Below are 21,136 nucleotides of genomic sequence, written 5' to 3' on the forward strand. Positions count from 1 at the left end.
GAGATAGAAGGAGGAGATAACTTTTTAAGGATTTTAATGGGCAAATTATATTTTTTTTCCAGAAAAAACACATCAAACTCATATTATTGTTCCAAGCGGACTATTTGGAGGGGATCTTTAAAAGAGTTACCCTTTTGCTGCCATTTAGAGTCTCTTTGTCAGCTGCAAAATCTTCATCATCAGTAGTAACATGAAATTGCTGCACCTGTAGTACATTCCAAGCTCGGTTAACGCCCAGAACAGAGGGAAGTTGTGAATCTCACATGTAATTAATATTAAGTCAAGTTCGATTATAAAGTATGCTCACCTTTCTCACCACTCTCATCCCGTGGTACAGCAGCAACAGCAATGTCAAATATAGAGCTGCAGGGGTGTCATTAAACTCATTAATATGACCTGCAAGGCTTGTCAGAGTTGTTGCAAATCATTTAATTTCTATATTCAACCTTCCGTTCTCACCTTTCAGTTTTATTAGAAACATTACCTCATTGTTTGATTGTTTTTTCGTTTGACGGGTGGAGACAATAGAATAGCTTCAGTAGAAATGGCGACTGGCTCTGTTTGATAAAGTGCTGCACTTGAGCTAAGTGCACAACAGCGTTAATGTGGAAAGAATATTGATCCGTATCTTCCTCTGTTCAGCTCATGAAATTATCTGCGCCAACAGTATTGGCTTGATTTTCACACAAGCAAAACATCTTTGTCAAACCAGGAGACACACAGGTGTATGATGGGGGAGCAGCACCCAATGAGCTTTTGTTTCATTCACCCCACTCTGCATCTGCTGCTAGTCGGGGTTGTTGAGGACTGTCACTGTGGCTCGGAGCCGTAATGACATGACGCTGACACATAAAACTGTGTATTTCCCGGAGGCAGCACATGGGGCTCAGAGATATAGTCTCTTGCAGAAGAATAGGGAAATGTTGTTTTTCTTTCGAGCTACTGTCGTGCAGGTCACTGATGTGATACAAAAACATTATATATGTGTCCTAGATAGTACTTTGACACTTCAAGCTTGGTCAGCAGCAGGACAGCAAGGAGATGATGAGATGCTGTATACATGAGCTGAAAGAGGGGGAAGGGAAACTCCCACTGATGCTCGCCAGCAATCCCTCGCGGCTGCACTGCTCTTTCCATGAAACAGTCAATGGGGTGGAGAAAAGAACACCCATGGCATTCACAGTCTTCTGGGATAAAAGGTTGTGCTGTAAGGCATCAGTGAATTGTGAGTGAAATTGTCAAGTTTTCCCAGGAGCCTGGACAGATCTGATTTTAGACGAACTAAAATAACTTCCAGTGTGCACCCTGCGTGACCGCCTTGTCCCCTCTGAGCTCCCAAACCACAGCACAGCTCAATCTGAATGCTAATTTAGTCTGCGTCCAACACATTCAGAATGGACTGTGAGATGAGCTGTCATTTTAAAAGAAATGGTTTGTAGATAAAGCCGAGAAGGCTTATTACTCATCTTTTTTGTGTTTTAATAGATTTTTTAAAAGACTGAATGGGTTTAAACTGATTTCAGGTATCAGATATTGGGTTAAGCAAACGGTCAATCGTTTTAAAATACAAAGATCAGGTTTCTGCTCTTTTAACAGAAGGGGAATTATGGCACTCTATGGGGAAACAAGTTGGATGAAAGAGCACAATTTATAATGAGAATATCTGGGCTAGTTTTAAACCCTGTTCCAGAAAGTGGACAGGAAATTTGCCTAATGAGCATCAGAGTGGTTATATTTGAAAAGAGATCATGGTTAAAGGTGATTTAGTTGGAAATTTGTGTAAAAAGTGAACATCCATGGCAACAGAAAAAAATTTACTGTACAATTACTATATCCTACACGTAATGGACACTTATTCTAATACATCATTCAAAACAGTCCAGTTGTTGGCTGCAGTCAGTGGCAGAGAAAGTATTCTGATCCTTTAAGTTGTAAAATTACTGTAAACGAAGCAATACTGTAATATAAAAACACTTCTGTATCATCTCATTAAATCTAATCTTTAAAATGTATTTAAAGATCTCCTCCAGACATGTATAAAGTCACATACAAATAGTCTGTTTGGAACAACAATGTGTGTCTGATATGGTTTTTCCTGCTGGACACAAGATGTCTCCTACTTCAATGTAAATTTCATGTCAAACTCTGCACATACACAGGGTTCCCATGCATCCTGGAAAACCTGAATCTGGAAGTTTAGAGACTAGTTTTCCAGTCACAGAAACACCATGGAAATAGATTAAAATAGTGGAAATTTTTGATTGTTTGAAACTTGAAGGTGGCGGAACAGAAAAATGCTTCAAATGCTCCCTTTTCATTTCAGCCACATCAGTCAATCTAGCTGTTCACAGCGGACGCAGAGTGGAACAGACTTGCAGCAATCCTGAGACACTTAAAACTGGAGTCAACACTACGCCTACCAGTAAATGATGTGTAAAGAAAACTCCTGAAAAAAGCCCTGGAAAATGATTTCTTAAAAAGAGTGGGAACCCTGATACATCATTCTGCACAATGAAGATGATACAGATTTTTGACCTTCACCTTAAAAGTATCAAAAGTTTTCAATGTGCAAGCAAAATTCCTCCTGTCACTGTTATTACATTATCCGATTATTCTGAGGGATAAATATGTTGGCAACAGTGTAATTTTGCAGATGGTCAGAAATATTATTGAATAACAAAAAAAGCAGTGAAGTCACAGTAACAGTATAATAATCCCCTCTGAGATGTACAGTAAAAGTTTGAAATGTAGTAATGTAGTTGAGTTCAGTTTGTCACAGTGATGAACAAACCCGAAGAAGCTGATGTTAGAGTCATTCCTCCTCATTTGCACATTAACCTCATCTGAATGGTAAAATGCACAGTAAGAATGTTGTTGACAAGTGACGGAGCGGAGGTGGGAGAAATCTTTGTTTTGATGCTCAGAGCCATGGAGGAGTCTCTGTGACTGTGTCGGGTGACAACAACTGTGCTGAGAGGGAGTTTGGGTATTCTGACAGCAGTACTGGCAGCTATTAGAAATGAAAAGTATATCTTTGATTAATCGGGCCAAGTTAAACTGACTGTATCACACTCAGATAAAGCAGAATGCAGTGGTGGAAATTCCTCACAGCCTCCAGGTCTACAGGATAATGGACACAGCGAATCTCTTTTTGTGCTGCAGACCACTAAACTGTTTGCCATTTCACTGAGATTTAATGTGAAATGTTTTTCTTCAGGTCACAGAGTCAACAACGGTCTGTGGCACTCTGTGAGTCTTGACACTAAGAATTTACAAATCACTTTGACTGTGGATGGTGAGCCGTCCTCCGCTATTGAACTGTGGGAACAACTGGAATCGAGAGGCAACTTTTACTTTGGAGGTTGGTGGATTCTCGCAGCAATGTTAAGATAACTTAAGATACTTCTTACACTCTGCTTGTACAGTAAAACTAAAGGTTGCATCATGTGTCATTCCAGGCTGTCCCACCACAGACTGTCAGCACCTGACTCCGGCCTTCCAGGGGTGCATGCGGCTCATATTCATCAACAGGCAGCCGAAGGATCTCAATCAAGCACAGCAAGGATTGCTGGGCAATTATAATGAGCTTCAGTTTGACACCTGCAATATAAGAGACAGGTAAAGTAGTTTGAATTTCCACTTTTATTTAATTAGAGGACAGTTCTTGCACAGATCTTACAGCAAACTTTGACGTTCAACAGTCAAAATGTGTCAAATATAAAAATCTGTAAAACATTATCCGAGCTGGCAGCAGAGACTTATTCATGCCCACATTGTTAATTTGTAGATGGCAGTGTGTTGTCTGCAGAGCTGCCTGAAAGTCACTGACATCTTGTCCTATAGAGACAAACACGCTGACAGGATCGTCCAATTAAATTGCAACAGAAACTCAGCAACACCTTTTCTGGCAGAGGACTATGCTAACAAGCTGCTCCCTACTGGCCTGTGTGGCACCCCTCCCTATCCCTATCCCTCATTACCCTGCACAGCTGTGGGCCCTGTGAACGGGACTGGCGGACCTGTGAGCTCACTGAATGTCTGCATGTGGCTTGGAACATTTATAGGGACGAGACAAACATGCAAACGGCAGTTTTTTACCTTGTATTTGCCCTGAGGAGGATCTCTCCTTTGTCAGATTTCAAATCACCTACTTTCTAGTCCAGATTGTCCGCTGTCAGACGATGTGCAAACACAACAGTGCTGCCAGTCTGTGGTGTCAGTGGGCGAAGGGATGCACTGTAGGAAATGACAGAACGTTGGAATGAGATGTTTTCTTTCCCCCATTCTGAGATGCAAACATCTTTTGCATGTATAAGTGCTGTTTTGTCTTTTTTTTCCCACCAAAAACTTACACTGATGGATGAGTGCAAAAGTGGTGTAGCAATTGGGGTGACATAGAGTTTTTATAGAATAAATAGCTCCTGGGGAACTCTTTCTGATGGTTAAAAACACATTTCTAAACAGTCTAATCATATAAAGAAACATCCTTAAAGCTATGTTCATCGCTTTTGGGGCTCTAGGGGGCAGATGATTTCAACAAGTGGACAGGCACAGCTTGGAAACATTATCTCTATACAATTATTATACAATTGTTGTAGCAGGAGGCACCCGGTTAGGTCGCCTGCTAAAGCTGGTGCCCCATGTGCCAAGGCTAAGTCCTTGCTCCAGTGGCCCAGGATTCGTATCCGACCTGCGGCCCTTTGCTGCGTGTCATCCCCTTTCTCTGTCTCTCTTCAGCTGTCACTATCAATAAAAGCTTAAAAAAAAACAATTGTTGTGGCGTACATGTTAGCTAACAGTTACGCAGTTGTCTGTTTACACGTACCTACAGCAGAGGGGTTCAAACCAGTACTAATTTATTTTGGGAATTTTTGAGCACAGTCTTGCTGGTCCGGACCTCAGCCAGCTACGAGGTCCGGACCTTTAAAATAACAAATCTGCGCTATATAAGTGTATAATCAGGACTTTAAAACATCTGTCTCTGTCCTTTATGTGTTTGCGAGGCAGCTCAACAGCTGTGTGCGGATTATGTGACATACATGTAACAAGCTGCACACATACATTCCTCTCATTATTTTCACTCCGTTGGCGAGGGGGCTGTAACCTACATACACACGACACTTGCTAAAGGTTAGTCAACACTGTGTTTGTTCAACATCTGAGCTCACAAACAATAATCTAACATTACATGCTATTAAAACATGTTTCAGCAGCAGCTTTGAATTAACAATCAGCCTACCTTACTGCAGTCACACTGTGATATAAGCTACTCCAAAAGTGATGGGGTTCATGATGAAGAAGAAGTCAGCCTCTTCTGAGTCACTGTGCTGCCTAAGTATTCCTGATTCCTTTTGTTCTCTGATGCTGCGTGTTGATTTATCAGAATCTTTCCACACAGAAAATGAGGCACAGATAGATAATTGTCTAGTGATTATTATCAAAGTGTTTCAGTGATACCTAATTTATAACTATAATTTATTGATAACTGAGAAATACCTCTTCCTTTTATTTTATTGCAAATAAGAATTGCATTTATATTTTGTTGCTACGTTGAAGAGAATATTACATATTGGTATATTATTAATTTAGATAAATATTATGTCCCCATGCCCCCAAACCCCCCTAGCAGTGCTCAGACTCATGACCTTGCCATTTCTAAAATCTTGGCTACGGCCCTGTTTAGCACTACAAGCTGTAAACACAACACTGACATATTATCATTTCAATAACAAAGAGCACAGAAATAAAGATATTGATTTAGAATAGTTTATTGCATGTTATGGATGGTGGAGAGCCAAGGTGATGTTGGAAGAATGGATTATGGGTCCAGTGGGAGGAATAAGGGCTGCAGGGATGAAGGGATGGGGGTCGAAGGATGGGGGATGAAAGGTGAGGGAGGAGGGGAGAAATCAGGGTTGTGGACTGTTGGATGGAGGAGTATGAAGATAGGCCAGTGTCTGCTGGTTGTGGGGCACGTGGGAACATATATAAACAAATAAATGAACACCCATCCACATACATTATGAAGTATATGTATGTAGAGCAACAAAGAAACTCTTTTCTTTTTTGGTGGGTAGTCTTTGCAACATCCTTCAATCTGTTGTGAGGACATGACATGTGAGGCATTGCAAATGTTTATTGCACTGATGTTAACTTTCATTTCACTCACTGTGGCCTATCTAATGACCACGGTAATAGTAATGACCCCTGAGTATGAGAAAATTAACTTTTATCAGAGTTAATCTCTTTTTCTCTGTGTATAATTAAACCTTGTGACTCAATTTATGGTCAGTGTGCGCTTAGGTGTGCTTGCTACTGTAATTCCATGACCCGTAAGGGCACCCATGAACACAACAGAAAATAGCTTGATGGTAATTAAACCAGTGGCTGCAACCTTATCCATGTTGCGGCTGGCCCGCTCCGCTGCAGTTAATAGGTGGGAGATGAAAGTGTATGAAATTATAGATGCATGCTCGAAAGGCTGGCAATTATGTGAAACTGAAGGAGGCTTGAGGAAGGGACTATTAATCAGAAGAGTGCGGTCTGAAATTTCTGCGAAGCGCTCATTGTGTCAAAATCCCATTAACAGGCATTCTAGTCTGAAGGTGACAGTAATGCTTTTATTTTTAGAGAAACACCTCGGTGTGTCAGCTTTTTTAAAATTCAGACAAGGGCACAGTATGAGGCACCATCATTTCACAGTTGTTTGGGATTTTTAATGAAACATGAATAAACAGCAAATTAGACTGTTGGGTGAGTTCCAAAGCGGGTGTTCATAATTGCATACTAAAGAATAAAGAGAACAGTGAACAGGGGTCTCGCTTACCTGATAAATAAAAGATCAGGTTTGCAGAACACTAACAAAAGCAGTATCTCTATTGGTACCTAATGCCTGAGAGGTTTGTATGATGTTTTGTTTTGCTGCCGAGAAATTATTTTGTGCTGCTCCTAAAAGCCGAAGATAAAAGTGTATCAAGGCTAAAGTAGAGCTGAAACAATGATTCTATTAGTCAACATAATCAGCAACTATTAGCAACTATTTTGATAATAAATTCTCATGTTACAGTATTTAAATGCAATAACTTACCTCTCTTTTCTTTTTTATAGCGTTGTAAATAAAAACATGTTTCGATTTCCGACAGCTGGTTAGAGAGAGCAAGCATCTACTGTATATAGATTTTTTTTTCCCTCTGACAAAACAACAGAAACGGAGAACTGCTGTGCACTTGCTATTCTTTTTTTAAAATTCCATTATCTCAAGATCACAAGATAATAAAGTCTGTTTCCTCTTATTACTTATAAAGAGATCAGGCGTGCTATGCCAGCATGCATAGTTGGCGTATTATTGATGTAGCATTGGTTCAACCTAGAGCCTGTTTACACCTCGTATTGATATGTTTCTTGGGTGATCCGATCACTAAAACCACTTGCCGAGGTGGTCTGGGACGCATTTGACCACATATCTTTTGTAGAGTAAACAAATTAATCCTGGGCCACGTAGAATGGCCATCTTCTCAACTGACATCCTGTAAATAAACAGAGACACGCTGTCTATTTAGTTCACTGTAATGCAAAAAATGTGCTTGGGCTGTTTTACCTTCCGAGATAATCTTTTCCTGATCATTTTGTCAGTACTTGCCTCACACTGCCAGGAAATGAATAGCTTTAAATAACTCTGAGATTCTGCTAACAACTCTTTTCAGTTCAGTTATGAATCCTCTCCAACAGCCATGACAGTGATCTTGAAGGCTGAAATCAGGTGTGATTGAATGAACCAGACACTCTTTTTCGAGTTTTCCATCATAACCTTGGGATCTTGAGAAGACGTTGTTTTCTCATAATAAATGATCTCAGGAAATCTGCCTTTTGTTTTCTCAAAATTACGAGACAAACTTGAGATAATGGCATTTAAAAAATAACTGCAAGCATGGCTTCTGTACAAAACAATGAATTGATCAATTAAGGAAAGTAATGACCAGATGAATCAATAATTATTTTTATTTTTTATTTTTCAGATGCCTTCCCAACCTGTGTGAACATGGAGGCCGCTGCTCTCAGACGTGGAGCTCCTTCTCCTGCGACTGTTCAGGAACAGGATACTCCGGAGCCACCTGTCACAACTGTGAGCAGTTCGTCTTACTTTCATTTCTTCACCCAGTCTCAAACCTGCCATTACACCCTCCACACCTCCCCATATATTCTAGGTCTACTGAGCTGTGTCATTTGATTCGGTACACACACACCTGTCTTGCTCATAGCTTTCTTCACTTTGTACAGCTGAGAAAAAAACTTGCCCTGCCTTCAACCTGACATGACCCTACGATCACTGCTGCTATTTTTGCGTTCAGATTTCTGAGGATATTTTTTTATGTACTACATCCTTAAATAGCTTTAGACTTTCGAGCTTCAGACTGACTCTACATGTAGCAGTAGTTCCTCACGGGTGTCATTTTTTGACATCCTCCCAACATCGCCTTGATATTTGTAATGGAGACGGCTGTTGGAAACTATTGCCCTGCCCCAGAATGCTGATTTCTTGTTTACATGCAGGCAAACACAGTTTTCTTTGCATGTCGGCGGGTACGTGACAGATAAGAGCATCTGCTGAATTAAAATTATTTTTAGCAGTTGGAAACATTAAAAAGTCAACCAGAGCAGAGCATTGTGGGTGGGCCTAAATGACTGGGACAACATATATTCTCTGTATGATCTGTATGCATATCTGTATGTGGAGTGGGCAGGGCTTAAACTGGAAGTTGTTCATGCAAGCTTAAAATTGATTTTTGAGTTTTTCAGAAGTTGCTATATTTAAAAAAAAAAACTATTTACAGAACAGCCACAGAATTTAGCTTCAAAGCAACATGAGTACGAGAAGTATTTACAAGTTCTATTTTAATAAAAGAAGCTATATTTATTGTTTGTTAGAAAACATGAACTGAGACATTTACTCTACATTATGCACACCGGAAACTTGTTTCAGCCACTCAACCCAAATTAAACAATAAAGAAACATTTCTAAAACATATAAAAAACCTTTCTCTTTCTAAAAACTGTAAAAGACTATATAATCAGGCTACTATCATCAATCACAACAGGTCAGTCTCCAGCTTTGTGGAATGGAAACAGTTGCAGCCAATTTTCCTAGCTGCAAAGAGTATAGAAAATCAAAAAATGCAGGCACTGTTGGATTCGGGGGGTTGCGATTGCCACCACTGGTACCCCAATGTTTGTCTCGATTGTCGCTACATTGCCGTTCTGTTGAGAAAAGCTCTTGAATCGACGGAGCTCTCTCTCTTGCTAAAAGTCAATCTAGCTCACCCAGCAGTCGATCTCTCGCTCTCCCTCCCTGCAATCAACTTAAACAGATAATAATCCGGCCAGATCATCCAAACAAGATGGCATTTCCTTAAACAGAATTCAGACATCAGTGTTCTAAGTGAATGGATGTACTGGTCTATAATCCAGCAATAAATAAACATGGTAGGATTAGTTTCATTTTCGCATTGATTTAAGCAGTGTACCTGCATGCATGGCTTGTAATGAATACAACTGTTGCAGGTAAATAATAACCTATCTCATCAAAAAAAATGTTTGAGAAAAAGATGTAAGAAGCGTTATAATCAATCAGACATGCTAGATGCTGTCCAGCATATCAGTCAATTCTGTTTTAGCAAGACTACCAGTTGGAAACTGTACAAACATTACTTCTGTAATCAAAAAGGCTCATTCAAAATTGAAATCCTGGCACCGTGCTTGAGCCAGACGCTGAATCCTCAACCAAATCATGGAGTTTAATTGTCTAGCTAGCTACAGCTGATAAAATCTGCTAACTACAGTCGTCATTTCAGTGGACAAATCAACAGTCGCCAGCTAAAAATCAGAAGCCTCCTTGTGTCTTCCTCTGTCTGAAATAAAGGACACACTGTTGCAAAAATCACCAACAACTTTGATGGTAAATCTACCAGCGTACACATGTAAACTGCATATGTGCTGTGCAAGAACGGCCGTAACAACAGTAACTAACGGGGACGGGGCTCAGCAAGCTGTCAGTCTGGTGATTGGTTCATGTCCTTTAAAGCATCAACAGTTTTTCAACATTTCAGTTTATCGATTCTTGCGCCCCCTGTGGACATAAGCGGCAGTGTCTCTACTGCCTTGTTTCATTGACTTCAAGAGGAATCCGACCTGGTGGCAGACATTAAGAATAACTATATAGAAAAATCCAATCTTCTCACTAATGCTGTTGTTTGCTGATATACAGTGGGTATAGAGGTATCAGTATTAAATTGAGACTGTTTCACAACCAGTTAAAACTCCTTGTAGAAGCTTTAAGCAATTAGAAAATAACATTACATTTATTTAGAGAAGCACTCTTTTAACTGGATTGTGAATAAATCTTAAAATGTTATAGTGAATACATTTGATTTCATCAGGCCTGTAGCAGTCATATATCCAAATAGTTTGTTTTACCATAGTGTGCATCTGAGCAAAAACTGTTAAAAGGTGGATTTAGATAGAACAGAAACATATGTCACCAACAACCACCACTTCACTTTTTTTTTTTGCATGAAAACAGTATTTTAATATTTATAACCATTTCATAAATAAAGATTGTGTGCTGCCGGATTACTCAGCCAGTAGAAAGCTGTTGCAGCGTGGGCTGAATCTTGGAGGAATAACTTGATTTCTGTCCCCGCTCTGCTCCTTCCAGCCATCTACGAGTCATCTTGTGAGGCCTACAAGCTGATTGGCAGCTCCTCTGGCTTCTACTCCATTGATCCAGATGGGAGTGGTCCCCTGGGGCCCACACAGGTATACTGCAACATGACAGGTGAGATCATTGGAGTTCACACATTGTCACCTTTACTCTTTTTTTTAATATATATATATATATCCACTGAGGACTGGCGGAAAGCTCAGAGTAAAGAGTCCACTCACTTATAGGGATCGCGCTACATCGATCCATACCCCAGCTATCCCACAGTTTACCATCCGGTAATAAATCATTACGGCCACTCAGGGCAATTCCTGAGAGTTTAGAACATATATGCGGGTACTCAATATATTTCGTAAATGTCCATGTTGTTATGCTGCAGCAATTCTTAGGGTGCTTTCTCACCTAATCTGTCCGGTTCGGGTAAATCGAACCCTGGTGTGGATCAAACAACCAGGCTGAGAAAACAAACTGTCCAACTGCAATATTTTTTGATTTTTAGCTTGATCTCAAAAGCTATCAAATAGTATTAACCTACTGTTAAATCCATCTGCTGATTGTGAGCTGTTCTGAAAGAAATTGAATATTATGAATCTCTATAAGTGGTGTATATATTTACCTGAATTTTTTCGTAACCATGGTAACACTTATGTCAGCATGTGAGTGTGGGGATTGTCCCTGATCGATGAGACTGTCAAAAGCAGTTAAAACTGCAGTGTGTTGGGCTTCCATCCTACTCTGTGCACTTTGTCGGTTCATTAGGTTCATATTTCTGTACACGACAGATCTTTTTCATCCTGTCGCTATCTGTTTGTCATCATTCATAACATGCAATCGATTTGCAGTCTAATAATACTAATAGTGCTGATGATGTTTTTCTCTCTGAGCTACATACTGTAGATATACACATCAGAAGCGTTGAAGGGCTACATAAACTTCTGTCAGTCACTGAAAACTGTCTTCATGTACTCTGGGGTTGTTTGTAAAATGGCAGTGTGGGCAGACTCAGACCAGAACTAAATGCAACAGTGTATATTTTTTTCCCTCAGCCCAGACCAAATGAACCAGATGTGAACACCCTTAAATAGTCTATTAATCTATAATTGGGTCTAAAACCACCTTACAGATAAAGTGTGACAAGTCATTATGTATATAACATCCTGCCTTATCCTGTCTTATACTTTATTTCAAATGGGAAAAAGTGCCCACAAATACTGCAAGCAACCCATGATCCAGTTAGTTAAAATCATTAGAGGTTGTGGCTTCTCAATCTTAAAAAATGTCATGACAAGATTACAATTTAACAAGCATACAAGTCAAAAGCCTCACAAGTGGCCTCTAGAGGCTGCAATATTCATTAGAGCATGGGGTCATTAAAGTCAAAAGGGTTAATCCTCTTTGGAGCACTAATCTGTTTGGTAAATTTCATGGTGGTCTGCCATTAAATTACAAAATAAGACATTTTGTGTGCCACTGATATTTTGAACTTAGGGTGGTGCTATATATAAGTGCAATAAATTCCACAGCAATCTGCCCCTTTCAATTGGATTTTCTTGAATATCCACATCAGATTTCACAGAAATTTGCCCATTGATTTTTGAAATACCATGTCCTGGTATTTATGTGTTGCTCAAGGAGAAACGATTGGCCTCTCGCTAAAGGAAAGTTGAGGGTAACGAGTCAATAAAATCATTACCAAACATTCTCTGGCCAGCACAAATATCCATACTAAATTTCATGGCAATCCGTTGAGTTTTGGAGAAAGGAATGACATTCCTATTTGACATTTAATTATTTACAGTATTAGCATAATTTGGCAGTACAGTTGGATTTGTGTAACTAGCTCAATGTTTATAGCATAAAAGCAATGGTCTTTTGAAACTTGGACCTTTCATTTTATCGCCCCATCAGACTGTATCTGCTGTATCCGTGTGATGTGTTGATGGCAAGAACACAAAGCGCTCTGTATCACCTGAACTGTCACCTGAGATGTGACATTTGACAGACAGGGAGAGGGACACAATCTGATCCACAGTCCTCGTGACATATAGGACAAAACATATTCGGTTAAGTTTTGACACTGTGGAGACAGTATTCATGACTGAGCTGTCACAACTTCATCAGTTAATTTGTCCTTTGCAAGGTTAACGTGCCGGTGGTGTTACAGAGGAGAGCGCTGCCACCTCTTGCTGTCTGGCTCTGGCATTTTGTGCTTTGTCTTCCCCGCACAGATATGAATTATTTGGCAGCAGATATGCCTCAACTTGACCTCAATTAAGGAATCTATTAGAAATGTAAATAACTCTAAGCCTGACAGCCTGATGTGAATAATCATAAAGCGAAGAGGGATTTTCTCAAGCGCAGAGTAAACGTGAAATACACATAATGAAAAGTGAGTGGGGATGGAAATAGAACATCTGATTTTACTGTGCACACTCTTGACTGTCTTTTGTAAGTGTAAATGAAATCAGCTCACAAGCAGTCAAGTGTCTTATTCTGTTAGCAACAAATGCAGGCTGTTGGCAAAAAGAGCTCTTCTGCTGTGTTAATTGTGTTACTGTAAGGTTTATTTTCAGGATGTTTGAAGTTTTAGGTTCACAGATTGGGGATGGAGAAGGCTGATAGAGAAGTGTTGCTTGGAAACAAGTGCATTTATTAGGTTTTCAGACACAAAACTGCAAACATTTGTGAAATGTCACCAGTCGCACTGATGTTTCAGCCGGCAACGCAGAATGCCTCACTCGCTCGCTAATGAACCACGATGCTGAGATGTACAGTAAATAAATGACACACAAATGGGTCAAAGCAATTGCATAGCAACATGATAAATCAAAACACCTACTGTATTATATATTTATCAGCTCATTAAACCACTGTTTATTTGTGAACTTCAGCTTCAGACTCGCCTGTTTTGTTCAATTATTCGTATGGTGCTTCCTTTTTGTGGGAACGTTTGCCGTGATGGGGGTGCTACACCCAGGGTTTCTGTCAACCCTGGGTGTGACTTAATAATTGAATGTAACAATGAATTATGAAAATGATAAATCTTGTGTTTCCCCCTCATGATAACTGAGATTGTGACATTTGCTCCTAGAAATAAACCTACAAAAAAATGTATGTGTGCTTTTGCATTTAGAGGAAAAGGTGCGAGTGAATTGCTCATGCAAACACATACCAACCTAACACCAGCAGTGAGCGGGTTTATCCAAACAGACACATGCTTTATATTTATTTAGATTCACGTTAACAATACAACACCTGGTTTGTATTTAGAATAAAAGATTTTTTCTTGAAGGTGAGCACAGTGAGATCATGCTGACGGGCTAACACATTATTTTGTTAGTATGGGAAAAGGTGTTGATGACATCATGCTGATAGCAGAACATGTATCCTATTTAGAGCAGTTGTTTGGAGCGAATGATGATCAATCCGCTTTCTCCTAAAATCTGTTTGTAAGGAAACAGGCTTGTGTAACATAACTCCTGGATTGGTTCATGCTAACAAGCTAACCTTAGCTGTGTTTCCACTGCAGGAACTTTCCCTGGGAAACTAGAAACCTTTGGTTATAAAGGGTATAAATTATGTTCCAGGGACATTATTTTACCTGCCAAAAAGTCCTTGCTTGAAGGGTAATACTTTCCAAAAGTACATGAACTTTAGGGGTGGGGCTTGATGCACTGAACATTTCTGATTGGTAAAGAAGTTGCAGCATTTTATTTCAGCCACTATTTAAAAAAAAGAAAAAAGCACAGTTCCAAACCAGTTAGTCTTTAGTGCAGTGGAAACGCGTTGGAGGAACCTTTTAGTTTCTCTATAAGTAGTTCCTGGGACTAAAAGTTCCGGATACTGTTGGTGGAAATGCGGCTGTTTCCACATATGTTTTTGGTTGTTGCTGATGAGATCATACTAGCAGTCTAACATGCATGTAGAGAAGGTGTTTGCAGTGGGTCCACGCTAACAGATTAACTTTGTTCCTTCAGAGGAGAAGGTATGGACGGTGTTGGCGCACAATAGCACGGCTCCAGTCACAGTCCAGGGCTCCTCTCTTCTCAAACCTCACATCATGAAGTTCAACTACAGTGCCTCAGCAGAAGAACTTCAAGCCATCGTATCGGGGTCAGAGCAGTGTCAACAGGAAGTGGTTTACGACTGCAAGAGGTCCCGCCTCTTTAATACAAAAGGTGAGTATTATGTTTCTCTGAATGTCCAACTGGCACTGAGCTGAGATCAAATCAGTGTTTCATACATTGTGGGTGTAGCTGCATTAAAACACAGTCCAGGTGGTCGCAGAGAGCAGGAGGGGAGTGAATGAAGATTTGAAAGCCATAGTGAAACGGAAATTAGAATGTCTTTATTTTCTTTGAAAATTTTCTCTGCAAACTACAACTCAAGCCAACAGTCAGGTCTGGTTTTGTATGATGGCCAGGGATAGCTGGTCTTTTTTCCCATATATTTAGTATATACCAAAAGATAACTGAGCACAGGGGACTTTTTATTTCACTTTAACCAGCTGAGACTCAGCAGCCAAAAAAGACACTGCTTAAGGCAGTGGCTATGAAACTGGGGTTCTGGGGACTAACAGGGATCCTTGAGTGGCTTATAAGGAGTATTTTAACTTTTATCAAATTTTTTGGAAGTTGGAAAAAGAAGACAAGAAATAGAGTTGGCTGTTTTCATTGATTGTAATTTATTGTGGTCCCAGTTTGATCGTAGATGTAGACTCTTTTTTTCATCTTTATCACTTTTAATTACTCAGAGGGGATTCCTCTGATCTTCTTAAATTGGGGGTCCACGTTCTGATGTGCATCTATTGTGAGGAGCCCTGGACATGAAAACGTTTGGGAGCCCCTGGCTTACGGTACCGTTCAGTTATGATCCAGGAAGTCAAGTTTGAGTAACAGTTAATGCGTTTAAAGCAGGGCTGTCACTTTTTCCAAAAATCAAAGTTTGAAGGAATTTCAAATGACACACAATTTGTTCGTAGTAGTAGAAGTCAGACAAGGTTGGACACTTGACGTTGCTCCTGTCACAACTTAGGAAACTCAGGATTGGACCCAAATGCAAGACAGCACAGGAAGCAGGATGAATTTGATGATTTGATATGATCATATTATAAACGGGCAGGTGCAGGTAAACAGCTCAAAGGAATGCAAAAGCAAAAAAAACATCAAGGAAACACAGTGAACAAGCAACCAGAGACAAAGTCACCAGGGCTCAAACAACCACGAACAAAACCAAGATGAACTGAGAGAACCAAGAAAACACAAAGACGAAATACACAGGTGAGGAGAAGGATAACAAGACACAGGGTGGGGCAGACGATCAACACTGGAGGGGAAACAGACAATGACAGGAAGTGAAGCAAAACAACACACACAAAATAAAACAGGAAATAACCAAAGCAAACAAAAAAACGTGACAGTCCCGCTGCTTCACTTGGGTAGCAAACTAATGTTAGCAAGTGAGTCTGCAGATTTGTTTTTGGTGTAGCGTTGCCAAAACACTGCACGATGCTTTGTAATACTGTGAGACAGGATTTATTCCTATTGATGTATCGTCTTACAACTGTAAGGTAAACCATAGAAACAAGGTGTTCTAGTTACAAAGTGTTCTACCAGGAATATATGGAATGATTCAAGTTTTTTGCCACAGCCTTCTGTGCTTGCATTGGCACCCCCACTGAGTCGCCGCATTGGCTACGTTCAAATGAATGAGGTATCTCCATTTTTTATGCAGAGCTGAAGTGGAAGTCACAGCCTCAGCGCGGACGCTGTTCGTTTTGAATGTTCCGTGCTTTACAGCATCAGGGGACTGTTTGTTGTTACATTGTGAATTGAAAGCCAGGCGGTCTTGTGCTTTGTCACATTGGGAGCTGCTGTCCCTTCAACACCCTGCCCTCTCCTTCGCTCCTCTTGTTATATTTTCACAATAACTAGAGAGGCAGTCTCCAATCTTTTTGTGTGCATTCATCTTGAACCGCTCTGGCACCTATGGTGGCCCCAAACAACATTCTGTTCTTAAATCATGAAACATTCATGAAGTCCCAGATTCCACCATTCCCTGGGTGCCATGCATGTGCAAACAAACAAGTTCATTATCACACCAGACATCAAAGAGAGACGGGAAACAGGCAATTTTATAGCTGCATGAACACTTTAAGAAACAGTCAACATTTTTTTTTTGATTGTTTCCTTTGTTGTATGAGCGTGTAGACACGAGCAATATCAGTTCTGACAGCAAACATACTTTACAGCATATTCAGATTAATTATTGGACAAAATTGCACTTACCATGCTAATTTACAGGGGATGAAAAAAACAGCCACAGCTGTTCAAAGGAGCCCACTGGGACTATAGATCCAGGCATGTGCCAAGAACTTCTGAAGTTCACCTCCAGTTGTGGAGTTTAGCTGTATCACTTGTCCCCTCTCTGCCATCTTTCCTGTCAGTCTCTGTTCTACTGTTCACACAGATGTTCAGTCTTTCAGTGTCCTTGAAATGCTGTTCAACTGTGGCTTGATTTGCATTGTTTTCCCCCTTATTTAACACCCATATTGAATTAAGTTTGCCTAGAAGCAACTCTGTTTAACATGACAGCGACGTGACGAACATTCACAACAGCGATTTAATGCTCTTTTTAGTGTACTCTTCAGTTGTGCTCGTTTTCACATTCTTATTGTGTATCCATTTTGCCAGCGTTGATGCATTTGTTTAGGTATACTGTATGAGGCAACTTGGCATTTAGAAAGCCTTCATTAAAGCTTGCAACGCACTCATCTGTATCCACCGGACTGCTCTGACTGGTTGTGGTTCATACAAACAGAGCTAGAGATGGGATCTTAGAACGATGATGTTGGCCTATTCGACCAGCAGCTGCTGCGATGTGTTTTGTTTTTTAAATTAAAGAAAGCGCCTGTATTGCAGCGCTCTTGTTTTAGATTGATGAAGTACCAGTTTTTGATGACAAGTAGCTCTTGTTCCTGTGGAGTTCAAATTTCACTTATTGTAAATCGGTTTGGACAACAGTGTCTGCCAATGAATGTCATGTTATATCACCATCGACAGACCTATCAACTGAAACTCTGAAAACTGAAAGTATTTCAGTTATTATTTTCATTTCATTGACTATAAGACGTGGGTATGCCGATAATATTCAGGTTTTCTGAGTATTCTTTGGACATGTGTACAGTGCTTCTTGAAAAGGTCGGTGTTGCGATGTTTGCACATATCCAAAAACCTGTTGATATCTATGTCTTTCATAATGTTTAAAAGTAGGCGTATTTCTCCTTCCGACCAGAAATGTGGACTTTTTCTCTAATTCAGCCTTGCAAACTGTTGGCTAATCGGTTTGTTTACAACACTGAGACTTTTTCCACCAAAGCAGTTTGAGGGCTGTTTCTGAGCCAGTGCCTTATCTCCAGTGCCTAAACCAGTTCTTTGCATTTCAACAGCCAGAGAACCGGCTCTTGGCTGGGGAGGGGCAGAGCTGACCATAAACAGGCAAGAGGCCGTGAAGAAACAGCAGTTAAAAACCCCAAATGAGACACATGTTCCCAATGCGCAGTGTACGTATCCTCCTAAAACCCAAATAATAATGAATAATAATAATAAAATGTCTTAATCTGAAAATTCTACATTTGGAATAAGGCCTGATTGACAATGTACAGAATATTCTGATTACATGACCTGTATCAAATTTGGAATATTGTCCGATTCTGAATAATAGTGGAAAATGAGTGCGTATGTCTGACTGTCTGAGTATTCCTTTAGCACCATGTTTGCTCCCAACTCCTTTGTATTGTTAGTGTAATGAACATTGCAGACTCTACCAGGTGCTTGTCGGGTTTTATGAATCAGTTGTCAAAATGTTTCCGTTCATTTCAGTAGAGCAGAGAGCAAGGTGCATTTGCTTTTCTTGCTGTGAACAAGTCCTGTCAATATCCAGCCAATTTGAGGGAGAGGGTGAGACTCACCTCTCCTTCAGGAAGTATTGATTGTTGCCTTTTCTTATTTGTGCACCTGTTCAGCGTCTGAATAGTCTTCCTATAAGCAGCAGAATAGGAAGGAAAAGGGATGCGGTATGTCTGCAGTGAGTGCAAGGACAGGGATAGAGGGTAAAGACAATAAAGCAGCTTGTATTATTTTCGGCCTTTGTAATGCAAATGTTGGCTGGCTGGCCAGTGTTGCTCAAGCCCTCATTATTTCCCCCAGTGCCTGTGTTTCACCATTGAGTACAAGTAACTTTTGTCTTTCGAATTTTGGTCTGTGCTATTAGGCAGTTAGTCATAGGACATCAGATCCTGTTTGGAGAGGATTTCCAGTGAGTGTTATATACACAAAGGCAGAGAGTTTCACTTGGGCAAACAGAGGATGATGGAGATGGGACATCTAGTATGTGTATCCACATATAAAAACCTTGCCTAATGCAGCTATAATGTATGCTGGGGTAGGAAGAAAGCACCATAGCATGTGACACTTGATTATGTATTGTGACATGTAGCTTAATGGGCTTTTCCTTGCACGCTGGCCTCATCTGCAATGCAGGGTCACGTTGTGTGACGGATGATTGAAGCTGGACCACTTAACCCCATAGTGGAGGCAATGACTTGTGCATTTATGGCATGGCTGTCGCCTCATTGACAGTCACAGGCAATGTGTCATGAAATGCCATGCAGAGAATTAAAACAAATACATTAATGCCACAAAGAAAACAGCCATTTTGGTTAAAGTGCACAATTCATGAGGAGATGGGTACATTTAAGAGATTTATCAGAAATGTTTTGACTTTATTTGTTCATTCTTATCTTTCCCCATTTGTACTCTATCTGTTTGTCCTCCAAATATAAATAAATAGCATAAGGGATGGAGAGTCAATTAATGTGTTTATCTTGGTTTGAGTGTTGCGGAAAGGTCTCTGTGTAAGCCCTCAGCCTCCAGCACAGGTTTTATTTATTTATTTGTTTGTTTAACAGAGACCACACAGATAAACATTGTTGCATACAAATAAAGCAATGCACCAGATGTAATGTCTATAGCTCGTCCAGCCGAAGCTTACATGCAGCCCCCTTCCATCGTTTGTTAGGCTTTTAAATCTATAAGTTAAAACAGCCAAACAGAATAAATCTACCGTGTGTGTGTGTGTGTGTGTGTGTGTGTGTGTGTGTGTGTGTGTGTGTGTGTGTGTGTGTGTGTGTGTGTGTGTGTGTATTTATATGTATTGCATATGACTTAGCTATGACATGGAGTTGTGAGAGAACCTGTGTATGAAGTCTGACAGTATTTAAACATGTTTTATGCATGTGAATATCTGCTAACACTTTAGTTGGATAGTCTTTCTACAGATTTAATGAGCATTCGTAACATTTCCACCGTTTCATTTTGTCTGTATATGTTTAACAGAATATAAATCTAAAGAGCATGTGTGAATTCATGAACATACCCTAACCCAGATGTTTTTTGTGCCTAAATCTAACCAAATCTTAACCACAGTGGTGTAATATCAGAAAACGGTTGCTGACTCTCAACTAATAATTGTTGAATTGTCTTCAGCAAACATTATATCTTGTTTATTGCTCTATTTTTAAGTGCAAACTGATAAAGTGTGCTTGAATAGTTTTTTTCTCTTCCCCAATGCTTGAATACTTGATCGCAAATGTTCTAAATATATAAACCTGCCTTTGTATTTATTTTCTGAGGTTATGTTATTTACCTTCATTCCTGCTTTTATTTTCTTGATATTATTCTTATTTTTTAATGTTTCATGTTATATAAACCTCTCGGCACAGCTGCCTCCGACAGAAAAGGATTTCTGCAGCATGTTTATCTATAAAGCCTTTGGTTTTTTTTCAGCACTTCCATATATAGTTTTTTTTTCATTTTAAGATAAAGCCACTGAAGCAGAACAATGCAATCCTCCAAATATAACCCATGACCTTGACCTACTTGGGCTTGGGCTGTGGCACACTGGCAGAGCTGTTGCAGCGGTCACTGACTGTCTGCTGCATTGTTGCAGATGGCAGTCCGCTGTCCTGGTGGCTGGACCGGGAAGGAGAGAGACGGAGCTACTGGGGAGGCTTCCTGCCTGGAGTTCAGCAGTGCTCCTGCAGCCTGGAGGAGAACTGCATGGACATGAACTACTTCTGTAACTGCGATGCTGATACAGACACATGGTACATGCAATATGGCATTTCTTGCCCTAAAATATTTTTTCTTATTTTGTATTTTGAAAATATATTTTTATTGAAAGAGATGTGTCTATCATTTTGTCCACCATTTTCATATTATTGAGGGTAGGTTTAAATAACAGTAATACTCATCTGAATGATGCAATAGAGTTCAACAGCACCACAACTGCAGCCTCCAGAATGACCATACGGTTGAATTAACACCTCTCTAAAACCTTCATGAAGGAGGATTTATAGCA

At 40.1% G+C, this 21,136-nt stretch overlaps 1 protein-coding gene across 2 annotated transcripts in view; it reads left to right on the forward strand.

Moving 5' to 3' along the window:
- Positions 1 to 21,136, forward strand: part of LOC127365473 (contactin-associated protein-like 5) — a 92,524-nt gene that overhangs the window by 44,981 nt on the left and 26,407 nt on the right. Inside the window, exons 9-15 of one of the 2 annotated variants that reach the window (XM_051403576.1) lie at positions 2,324 to 2,422; positions 3,218 to 3,361; positions 3,459 to 3,618; positions 8,016 to 8,122; positions 10,712 to 10,831; positions 14,695 to 14,895; positions 20,726 to 20,882. In XM_051403576.1, the coding sequence (XP_051259536.1) occupies positions 2,324 to 2,422; positions 3,218 to 3,361; positions 3,459 to 3,618; positions 8,016 to 8,122; positions 10,712 to 10,831; positions 14,695 to 14,895; positions 20,726 to 20,882 (988 nt within the window). The remainder of the gene's footprint in view (positions 1 to 2,323; positions 2,423 to 3,217; positions 3,362 to 3,458; positions 3,619 to 8,015; positions 8,123 to 10,711; positions 10,832 to 14,694; positions 14,896 to 20,725; positions 20,883 to 21,136) is intronic. The other variant, XM_051403577.1, reaches the window with a different exon arrangement.

The sequence above is a fragment of the Dicentrarchus labrax genome, unplaced genomic scaffold (genome assembly GCF_905237075.1).
Source record: "Dicentrarchus labrax unplaced genomic scaffold, dlabrax2021, whole genome shotgun sequence".
Classification (NCBI taxonomy): Eukaryota; Metazoa; Chordata; class Actinopteri; family Moronidae; genus Dicentrarchus; species Dicentrarchus labrax.